The sequence below is a fragment of the Callorhinchus milii genome, unplaced genomic scaffold (genome assembly GCF_018977255.1).
Source record: "Callorhinchus milii isolate IMCB2004 unplaced genomic scaffold, IMCB_Cmil_1.0 Scaffold5, whole genome shotgun sequence".
In the NCBI taxonomy this organism is placed as follows: domain Eukaryota; kingdom Metazoa; phylum Chordata; class Chondrichthyes; order Chimaeriformes; family Callorhinchidae; genus Callorhinchus; species Callorhinchus milii.
Genome location: NW_024704746.1, coordinates 6,916,629 through 6,928,794, shown reverse-complemented (window position 1 = coordinate 6,928,794; position 12,166 = coordinate 6,916,629). Strand labels below are relative to the sequence as shown.

The 12,166-nt window shown below is 48.0% G+C and overlaps 1 protein-coding gene across 1 annotated transcript in view; it reads right to left on the bottom strand.

Moving 5' to 3' along the window:
• Positions 1-9,655, bottom strand: part of pappa2 (pappalysin 2) — a 130,455-nt gene extending 120,800 nt beyond the window's left edge. The window contains exons 1-2 of the mRNA XM_042334959.1: positions 9,432-9,655; positions 8,983-9,266 (exon numbers count right to left, since the gene is read on the bottom strand). Coding sequence (XP_042190893.1) covers positions 8,983-9,266; positions 9,432-9,655 — 508 coding nt within the window. The remainder of the gene's footprint in view (positions 1-8,982; positions 9,267-9,431) is intronic.
• Positions 9,656-12,166: the final 2,511 nt, after the last annotated feature.

Genomic DNA, 12,166 nt, shown 5'->3' with positions numbered 1-12,166 from the left:
GGGAAATGGTCAGGGTGAGGGGAGGGAAGGGAGGGAGCAAGGAGGGGGGAAATGGTCAGGGTGAGGGGAGGGAAGGGAGGGAGCGAGGAGGGGGAAGAGAGTCGAGAGGGGAGCTGAAGGCACGGTCAAAGAGAAGACATAACCTCTAGAACGCACTGCCTTTATCACTCTGCTTCATCCACTGTCTGTAAAACCCACATTAAAACCTACCTTTTTAACCTTGCCCATGATCACCTTCCTATGTGAATGGCGCTATATAAGGGCAAGTTGTTGTAGGTAGCCATCAAGGAGAAGCAGAGGACAAAATACTTCGAGGGCAACACAAGAAACAGGATGTTCCACAAATGAGTTGCCTTGTCATCAGAACACAAGGGGTTAACTAACGTTAACTATGAGGGCTGATTGACATTTCAGAATTCAAAATGCAAATTATTTGCGAAAAAGATGCTAATATATTATACAATTGGTATTGTGCTTTCTCTTCTCACTTTTAAGTTCCTTTTCATGGACTTATTTCTCTTTCTCCCTCCAAGGCTAGGATCTGCGACTTGAACCTGTAACTCACCATTGCACAGCATCAGTAACCCACCCCACCCCAAACATTCTGAATCTCTTATTACACGTTGTTTAATGCCAAGACAAACTGGAACTGAATGCTGAATATTTCACTGACACTGTTCCAATAGGACTGTTCTTTCAGCACTGTGCACAGCAGGGCCAAGCAACAGTTGAAGCTCACTTTCACAACGAAACGACGAGGACACACCAATGAGTGTCGTGTTTAGTAAAACCATTGGCAAGGTTTACAAACTCGACTCCCCAGTGAAATAAATGGAGAAGCACAGTGCCGACAAGAATGATAGATGTCTTGCCTTCCTTCCTTTCCCACCCAGCCGCACACAGTAATTCATATCAATTAAGATGAAAGCACTACATAGGTAAGAAATGTCATTTAACACTGCATAACTCATCAATCCATGCCAAATGTTGTGTGATGGCCCAATTGGGTATTACCACACATCAAATGTAATGTGGCACTATATTACTTAGTATACATGTTGTCCAACTTTGGTGGGAAAGTTCCCTTTTGCCTCTCAATTTACCAGCCCTGGGAGGGAAGTGATGGGAGGGCAGTTATGACTACGAGTTATGATTCACTGTGGTGGTCGAGCCAAGCTTAAACTCAGATACTTTAAAGAAAGTCTCTGAAGTCTTAAGCGGGATCTCCTCAGAATTGAACTTGCTCCAAGCTGACATGCCTGGCAAAGAATGTCGGTATCGAGCCAGCCCTCTGTGGCAGTCTGGGTAGTCCAGCTCCTGAGCCAGGTGGATCCACATTAATCCAGGGCACTGCTGATGACAGCAAAGCTCAGCCTGGCAGGACCTGGAAGGGCAGACGAGTCATTGGGGGCAGGGAGCCATCCCACTCATCTCCTGTTAACCCTGCAAGCCAAAGCCTTAATGGGAAGGGTGATCCTGCCCGGACAAGCAACGGGAAAGCTTGCCAGACAGTGATATCAATGGCAAGCCATGTGGTTTTAGCTGGTTAGTCTCCAGCAGTTACCCCAACACATAGTCTGGTGTCCCCAGGCCTTGGCTCTTGCCAACCAGGTTTATCAGTCCTCCACAATGGGAAAAATAAGGAGTCGAACAAAAGAGTTAATTAGCATCAAACTGAACACTTTGCTGCAATTATAGCTTGTGGTGGTGTTTGAAACACGAGCCCAATGGTGGCTGAGGAATAAACCCAACTTTCGACTGGATAGCAATGTATTCATCCCGTTTCACTTGGCACCACATTTTGGTCAACTCAGCTGTGCCCGTGTTGCTCACAGGTAATGAGGCTTTTGTTCTGCGTAGCATTCACGACACACGGGTTTCAGATGCAATATCCTACATTTCATTCAGCCTTTGAATGAACTCACTTTCCTAGGGAACAAACCTCCACCCTACTTGGAAGAGGACTTACTTTTGATATACAGCACACACGTATCGTGCATAAAGCTGCAGAGATCCAGAGGAATTCTATAATTCATTTGATTTTGTTTAAATAAAACATGAAACATCTTGCACAGTGGGTAAGTGCATCTTGTGGTGTGGTACTGAGCTATATAGACAAGGAAGGACCCATTGTTTCAATTTCTGCTCTGTTGTAAACTAGATCATTTCTATTTGGAGCATCAATGCGAATTTTGATAATACTTGGGGTCCCTGGACGAGGAATGGAAACAAAAATCCAAGCCTTAATCCCTGATCCAATGATCCTGGCTGGATAACAATAGCAATGCTTGCGTTTGGAATAGCCCCTTATCCACATCGAAATAACATCTCAAAGCGTTTCACTCTATTTACTGTGGAATGGAGCAACTGTATTTACAGGCAAATGCGGCAGCACAATTGAGCACAGAAACGTCCCACAAACAGCCATTAAACTCGTGACCAATTGCCTTTTGATATAACACCTTACCACGTTTTGAAGAAATCGCAAAGTGCATCACAGAATATACTGTAAAGTGAATTGACTGTATATTTTGTAGATGAAACATGGCAGCCAATTGTTCACAGCAGTGTCTCATAAACAGTTGTGGATTGAGGGACCAAATTATTATGATTATTTTTTTTGACAGGATTATTACCCCCGGAAAAAAGTGATTTGCCAATCGACTAATAACCTGGCTCCTACTTACTGCTAGGTAAACAAAGGTGTGTGGATTCAGGAAACTCGACCAACGTTTCACCCATGCCTGGGAATTGAACCCATGTTCGCTCGCTTTTATTTGGGGGATTATTGGCCCAGCTAGTATTAGGCACAGGCTGGCATGAGACGTGTGAAGCACTGGTTAGCTATGTGTGTGTGGGCATTGGGCAAGGAAAATATTGGGGACAGCTGTGAGATTTCTCCCCACACTGTTCCCCCCTCCCTCTTCCTCTTGTGTGGTTGACCAACCTGCGGGCACTCATTGTCTAGGCTCGCAATGTACCGAATGCCCTCTTGAGCAAGCTTCCAGAGGACCGCCGGTTAAAATGCTCGCCAACAAGAATCACTACCTTCTGGAAAGAAGGACAGGAAGGGGATAAAATTGAAAACAAATGAAACATCTCATATACACTGTAGGTTGCAAAGGATTATTTTACAATTTTTGCAAAGATGGAAGGAAGTCTGTAGCCGAATGCCTTGTTCATAAACGGCACTAAACGCTGCCCTTTGTCAATCAGAACTAAGAACTGAGAGTGGGGAAGAACAAAGGTCAACACAATAAAAGCTAAATGCACAGTTGTAGAGTATTCAATCTCTGCAACAATAGTAAAAACACTGCAAGCCCTCAAGCAATTTTGTGAAACAAGACTTGCTGTGGAGTTCCTCACCTGAGATATGTTATATGAAATAAATTACCCTTATATTCCAAGTTACTGTGGAGCCAAGTACACTCGAAAGCGGCTCTTCAATACTCTGAGACTGTAGGTGTTGTGGGTTCAATCCATGGTATCAGGAGCAATAATAATAATAATAATAATCCTTGCATTTGATATAGCGCCTTATCATGTCTTCGAGACGTCTCAAAGCGCTTTGCAGAATATACTGTAAAGAGAATTGACTGTATTTTTGCAGTGGAAACGCGGCAGCCAATTACGCACAGCAGTGTCCCACAAACAGTCGTGGACTGAGTGACCAAATTATTATCGTTTTGTTTTGAGGGATTATTATCCGGCGTGTGGAGTAAGGAAACTTTCCCAAGGTATCGCCCTGCCAGGAATCAAACCCAGAGTTCTGTGCGAAGCAACAAGGAAACTGGGATTTGCCAACACAAAAGTATTTACCATGCCCCAGATTCTGTCTTTATTGCTTGACCAGACGTCCCTGCTGGGCAGAAAAGCTCCATACAGACCAATATTATCAAAGCCGCATTGCTGCCTATATAGATAGCCTTACAACCTGACAGTGCAAAACACCATGTCACTTAGCATCGCTGCCTCCAGAGATGGATGGAGACCTATCTCATGACTTAGCAGTCTCTGCCTCTGGATATAACAGCAATAATCCATAATTGCAGTGCTGCAAAACATACGCTGCATGTTTCTAAATCTTCAATCCATTTACTCCAAATATTTTAATCCTGATCAAAGCATAGAAAGATCTCCAATCTGCTGGCTCTCCGTTCACTGCAGTCAATCTATTCACAAGAAACCTGATGTTTGAAGTGAAATTGCTTTTGCGTAAAAATAATTTGTGGATTTAATTTTGTTTAATTTGTACTCATTTGACTAAAGAGTCTGTGCTTCTGGAATTTACAATCTGGCCGTTCTATTCGCAAGTTATAGGTTTTCTAATCTGAACACAACATGTCTTAGAAACCAAGAAGCAAGCAACTACTTATGTCCCTGCGTTTACCAAATTCGAGCATGTGCTGACTAAGGTCGCTGTGCTTATTGACGCCTCAACTTATACACGTATGTCTCAACCTATATACAGTATCTGTTTATCAGAACCTAGCTACATACATGCACAAACATACATACATGTCGAACTGTGGTAAATAGTTCAAGGCGATAAGATGTTTGGTTTTGCTATGTTGAATATGTTGGCAGAAGTGGCTGAAATGTTGGTTTTGCAGGGGATTTGGATCAGACAATGCCGAGTAAAGAAGAGATCACGCAGAGATTTCTTGCTATAGGTCCTTGTGAGTTAATGATCTCGGGATTCTATGCGTTTAGACATAATGTGAATCATGTAAATGTTGGTATTTTGTGGAAGAATCAACTATGATAGGGTTATAGTAATACATTGTGTATGGAGTTAATAGTTACGATGTTATAAATGTTGATGCTTATTTGGTGATGGAGGTATGGGTGTTGTTGTATGTTGGTAAAGTTAATGGAAGCATTGCAAGGGTATATGTGAAATATATGCGTTCAAGCCTACATCAGGACCTTCAACTCATCGTTTAAATTCAGCGTAGGGGAGAAAGCTGCACTATAAGATTAGATGTTAAACTGAAGCCCTGTCCATCTGCTTGGGTGAATGGTAAAGATCCAATGTACTCTTCAAAAAGCGAAGAGAGTTTCTCCTGCTAAACCGCAGAGACAAAATTGTGAAATCCATATCAAGGCTGATTCTGGGACATTACTGTGTGCAACTTAACTGCTTCAATCATCTATAAATACACAGCCACTATGCTTTACGCTGCAAAGCATTTTGAAATGTTTTGATTTGATAAGGCACTGTATCAAATGCAATTATTATTATTATTATGTAGATCTATAGCTGTAGTTGCAGATTTGGTACAGACAAATGGAGGTGTTAGCTTGGATAGGAAATTAGTTGAGAGATAAGAGACAGAGAGTTGATATGAAAGAAACCTTCTCTGATTGTCGGGCAGTTCATACTTGAACTTCAATGGCAAAAACCCACAGAATAGTGTTTTGCCCACAAAATATATAGTAATTCACTTTACAGTATATTCTGTGAGGATCTTTGAGATGTCTCAATAATGTGATAAGGCGCTATATCAAAATGCAAGGATTATTATTATTATAAGAACGGTGACCAAAATGTAGTAGGTTGTTAATGTTCAGATAACGGGGGAGTGGGGGGGTGGTGGGTGGGGGGGCGAAATTTGCTGCATGCAAATGGGAAATTTAGGAGCAAGTGAGAGACAAAATTGAGATGACATAGGACAAGACTGTGACTGTGACAACAAGGATCTGCAGAATGAGTGAATGAAAAAACAGGGAAAACTGCAAATGTCTTTATTTCAAACAAGAACCCTGTGACTGAAGTTATTGGAGTAACTGTAATTTTTTTTTATCAATCCTTTATATTAAAATAATCCTTGCATTTGATATAGCGCCTTTCACATTGGAAGATTGTCTCAAATGTACTTCAACGAGCTTTACTGTAAATGTATTCTGTAGCCCCACATTCTGGACTCCATCATATTCTTCATAAATTCAAAGATTATCAACTAAATTATGATTGGTTAATAATACTAGAGCGATTGCTGATATTGCAGTTCCAATACATGAGACTGAGAAACAAAATCCTATCGAATGCAAGGATTAATATAGTCTGGGTTTGTCCATTGTATCTACAAGAAAGCCGTGCCCAATGGAACATACTCAAGAGGATTGATACTGTGTGCATGTAGGTACTTTGGAAGTTAAGAAGCAACAGAGATCAGTTTAGATATGATGAAAGTGAGATTAGAACTGACGAAAGTTGGTTTAGGAGTGACGGAGATTAATTTAGATATGACGAATGTGATCTTAGAAATAATAATAAATAATAATCCATTTGATATAGCACCTTGTCATGTTTGCCGAAATGTCTCAAACTCCGTCATAGGATTTTTCCTGTAAAGTGTAGTGTCTGTGTATTTTGTAGAGAAATGCAGCAGCCAATTTCCACACAGCACTGAGCCACCAACAGCCGTGAAATAATTAAGCATTTTTATCTGGTCAGGACAGCGTGAGAAATTCCCTAGTTTTTGAATAGCACCATCTATAACGTCCACTCAAATTGGCAAACAGGACCTCGATTTAACAACTAATCCAAAGGACAGCATCCCCAACATTAGAGTGCCAGCCGAGGCTTGTGAGTTCAAAGTCCAACATGGGGCTCAAACCCAAAACCTTTTGGCACGTGAAGTGACAGAGGTTAGTTTAGAAGTGACAAGAGGCACATTTAAAAGTGATGGAGATCAGATTAGACAGATGGAGGTTAGTTTGGAAGTGACAAAGGTTAAGTTAGAACAGTCAGAGGCTAATTTAAAAGTGATGCAGGTGAGTCTCGAAGCAATGAAGACAAGTCTAAAAGTGAGGGAGATAAGTCTAGAAGTGTGGGAGGTTAATCTAGAAGTGACAGAAATTGGTCTAGAAGTGACAGATTAGTTCAGAGTCGCAGAGATAGTTTAGAAATAATGGTCAATGTTTAGAAGCGGTGGAGAATAGTCTAGAAGCGACAGAAATTGGACGAGAAGCAACAGAGATGTGTTTGGAAGTAACGGCAATATGTCTAGAAATGAGGGTTGCGTCTGGAAGTGAAAGAGGTAAGTCTAGAAGTGAGGGAGTGCATCAAGGTGTCGCAGAGATGAGGATAGAAGTGATAGAGATTAGTCTGGATGTGACTGAGAAAAGTCTAGAAACAACAAAAAAGTGACAGATATATTCAAAAGATAAAGATAACAATAATAATAATAATCTTTACATTTGGTATAGTGCTTTTCACATTGGGAGGATGGCCAAACTGCTACACAGATATTGTATAAAGTGAAGTGACTGTGTTTTGTGGACGAGACTAGAGGTGAGTCTAGAAGTGATGGGGATTAGTCTAGAAGTGACAGCATTGCATTTAGAAGGGACAGAGAAAGCTTAGAGGTGGAGGAGACAGTTAAAAGTGAAAGCAATAGCCTAAAAGTGATGGAGATTAAACTAGAAGTCACCAACAAATGACAGAGATAGTTTACAAGGGTTGGAAGCGCATTTAGAAATGATGTAGGTGAGTCTAGACATAACAGGGATTAGTCTAGAGGTGATGGAGAACCATCTAATAGCAACAAACAAGTGATAGGTTGTTTAAAAGGGGTAGAGATAGTTTAGAAGAAGGGGTGAGTCTAGACGTGAGGGAGATTAGTCTAGAAGAAGCAGCGATGAGTCTAGAAGAGACGGAGATGAAATACGACAGAGTTCATTTGAAAGGTGACAAGAGATTTGTTTAAAAGTTACTGGAATCGGTTCCAAAGTGCCAGTGATTAGTTTAGATGTGATGGAGGTTAAGATGAAATGACAGACGTGAGTGTTGAGGGAGTTGCATTTTGAAGTAACCGATCTTAAATTGGTCCTGACGGAGGTGAGGTTGTAAGCGACTGAGATCACTGCAGAGGCGCCGGCAATCAGTTTAGATATCATGGGGAACGAGTTGAGAAGTGACGGAGATGAGTTGAGATGCGATGAGGAGGGAGCTGAGATGATAAGCCTCGCATTTGACGTAACGCCTTATCACGTCTTCGAGGCATCTCAAAGCGCGTCGCAGAATAAACTGTAATGTGAATTGACTGCATGTTTTGCGGGCAAAACGCGGCAGCCAATTGCGCACAGCAGCGTCCCACAAACAGTCGGGGATTGAAGGGACCAAGTTATTATAATTATTTTTCTGATGGAATTATTACCCCCACCCCGCCGAAACATCGAGTTGTGTAGCGAATGAGTCGGGATGTGATGTTGGGATGTGACCAGAGTGAGTTGGGATGTGATGGGGATGAGTTGGGATGTGGTGATGGGGATGAGTTGGGGATGTGGTGATGGGATAAGTTGGGGATGAGTTGGGATGTGGTGATGGGATGAGTCGGGGATGAGTTGGGGATGTGGTGATGGGGATGAGGTGGGGAAGGGATGGGGATGAGTTGGGGATGTGATGGGGATGAGTTGGGATGTGGTGATGGGGATGAGTTGGGGATGTGATGGGGATGAGTTGGGGATGAGTTGGGGATGTGATGGGGGTGAGTTGAGGATGTGATGGGGATGAGTTGGGGGGATGTGATGGGGATGTGACGGGGATGAGTTGGGGATGAGTTGGGGATGAGTTGGGGATGTGATGGGGGTGAGTTGAGGATGTGATGGGGATGAGTTGGGATGTGGTGATGGGGATGAGTTGAGGATGTGATGAGGATGAGTTGGGGATGAGTTGGGGGGATGTGATGGGGATGTGATGGGGATGAGTTGGGGATGTGATGGGGATGAGTTGGGGATGTGATGGGGATGAGTTGGGCGGATGTGATGGGGATGAGTTGGGGGGATGTGATGGGGATGTGATGGGGATGAGTTGGGGATGTGACGGGGATGAGTTGGGGATGAGTTGGGGGGATGTGATGGGGGACGGCAGGTCTGGTGCTGGGGCAGGAGATGATGATGATGATGATGATGATGATGGTGGGGAGGGAGGGGGAGGGGGGAGGTGCAGGGAGGTCTCCCGCCCTGATCTCTTACCCGCTATGATGGCGGGGCTGCTCTGTCCCCCCTGAGGCTTGAGCCACAGTTCGGCGGTGAAGGGTCCCCGCGGGAGGTCCGCCCGGCGCTGCCTCTCCAGCTGCTCCCTCCGGCCGCTGAAGTGCAGGACGGTCGCCGCCGCCGTGGCCGCCGTGGCCGCCGTGGCCGGTGTTGCCGGGGGGAGCGGCCCGCGGGCCGGTCCCGGCCCGCCGGGAGCAGCTCCGTCCCAGGCGGCGGGCGGGCGGGGGTCGGCGGCCCCCCCGCTCTCGGCAGCCTGGAAGCCGCTGCCGTGTTCCCCGAAGTGCCCCCGACCCGGAGCGCCGTCGTCCCGGGGCGGCGGCGGCGGCGGCGACGGGGGAGATGGCGGCGGCGGCGGCGGAGGCGGCGGCGGCGGGTCCCCGGGTCGGTGGTGGTCGCCCCCTCCGCTCGGGTCCTGTGGCCGCGGGTACCTGCCCAGCGGGTGGTGGACGGGCAGCGACCGGCGGCTCCTCCTCGCCCCGGGCACGGCCGGCGGGCAGCGCCGGTCCCCCGGGGGCGGTGGGCGGGGGCCGCCCGGCGCGCGCTGGTCCCGGGGCGGCGGCGGCGGCGGGGGGTCAGCACCGAGTCCGGACACCGCCAGCGGCAGGACATCCAGAGAGAGGAGAAGCCAACACAGGAGACCCGAAGCCCTCATGGCCACCGGTCAAGTCAGGGCAGGACCTGTCCCCCTCCCACACACCCACTCACAGCACCCACCACCCACACACCCACCCACCCACAGCACCCACCACCCACACACCCACCCACTCACTGCACCCACCACCCACCCACTCACAGCACCCACCACCCACACACCCACCCACTCCACAGCACCCACCCACTCACAGCACCCACCACCCACACACCCACCCACTCACTGCACCCACCACCCACCCACTCACAGCACCCACCACCCACACACCCACCCACTCACTGCACCCACCACCCACCCACTCACAGCACCCACCACCCACACACCCACCCACTCACTGCACCCACCACCCACACACCCACTCACAGCACCCACCACCCACACACTCACAGCACCCACCACCCACAGCACCCACCACCCACACACCCACCCACTCACAGCACCCACCACCCACACACCCACTCACAGCACCCACCACCCACCACCCACACACCCACTCACAGCACCCACCACCCACCACCCACACACCCACTCACAGCACCCACCACCCACACACCCACTCACAGCACCCACCACCCACACACCCACTCACAGCACCCACCACCCACACACCCACTCACAGCACCCACCACCCACACACCCACTCACAGCACCCACCACCCACCCACCCACTCACAGCACCCACCACCCACACACCCACCTACAGCACCCACCACCCACACACCCCACAGCACCCACCACCCACACACCCACCCACAGCACCCACACACCCACACACCCACAGCACCCACCACCCACCCACCCACTCACAGCACCCACCACCCACACACCCACCTACAGCACCCACCACCCACACACCCACAGCACCCACCACCCACACACCCACCCACAGCACCCACCACCCACACACTCACAGCACCCACCACCCACACACCCACTCACAGCACCCACCACCCACACACTCACAGCACCCACCACCCACACACCCACCCACACACCCACCCACAGCACCCACCACCCACACACAGCACCCACCACCCACCCACCCACTCACAGCACCCACCACCCACAGCACCCACCACCCACACACCCACCCACAGCACCCACCACCCACCACCCACTCACAGCACCCACCCACACACAGCACCCACCACCCACACACCCACCCACAGCACCCACACACCCACACACCCACCCACAGCACCCACCACCCACAGCACCCACCACCCACACACCCACCCACAGCACCCACCACCCACACACAGCACCCACCACCCACACACCCACCCACAGCACCCACCACCCACACACTCACAGCACCCACCACCCACCCATACAGCACCCACCACCCACACAGCACCCACCACCCACACAGCACCCACCACCCACACACAGCACCCACCACCCACACACTCACAGCACCCACCACCCACCTACAGCACCCACCCACCAGCCCTCACAACAGCACCCACCAGCCCTCACCCACACACAGCACCCACCAGCCCTCACCACAGCACCCACCCACCCACCCACCAACCTTCACCACCAGCACCAGCAGCAAATAGCCTAAACTTAACTGACCCTAAACTGAAACACAGCCCCTTTAAACTCTCTGTAAACTTCGCAACGTCCTGCGGGAATCTCAGGTGGTGATGATATAAAATTGCATTAAAAATAAAACTTCATTGGATTCCAACTTTCCCTCTCTCTCTCTCTCCCTTTCTCTCTATCTCTCTGTGTCTCTGTCTGTGTCTGTCTGTCTCTGTCTCTCTTGCTCTGTGTGTGTGTGTGTGTGTATCTGTCTCTCTCTCTCTGTCTGTGTCTCTCTGTCTGTCTGTGTCTCTCTCTCTTGCTCTGTGTGTGTGTGTGTATCTGTCTCTCTCTCTGTCTGTCTGTCTGTGTCTCTCTGTCTGTCTGTCTGTCTGTCTGTCTGTCTGTCTGTCTGTCTGTCTGTCTGTCTGTCTGTGTCTCTCTCTCTTGCTCTGTGTGTGTGTGTGTATCTGTCTCTCTCTCTGTCTGTCTGTGTCTCTCTGTCTGTCTGTGTCTCTCTCTCTTGCTCTGTGTGTGTGTGTCTCTCTCACTCAATTAAAAGCTCGTGTGTGTGTGTGTGTGTTTGGGTGGTGTGCAGTTTTTTTTTGCTAAAATATTGGTGGTGGTGGTGGTGGTGGGTTCTCTTTTCCCCCCAGTTTTTGCTGAATGAAACATCGGTGTTTGCCTTTCTTCTCCCTCCACTCTCTCCACTTTCTCTCCTCTTCCTTCCTCTCTTGAAAAAAAAAGAATAATAATTTAACCCCAAAAAAAGAAAAAAAGATCTAAACAAAAATTGTTGGCGATGAATTAAAAGGTAAAAAAAAATTAAAAGGTGTGTGTGGGTGTGTGTGGGGGGGGGGGGGAGAACCTGTGATTCCTTTTAAACGAGCGACAAGGAAACTATCTGTCCAACAGATTTGTGAGTGAGTGAGTGTGAGTGAGTGTGTGAGTGAGTTGTGAGTGAGTGATGTGTGAGTGTGAGTG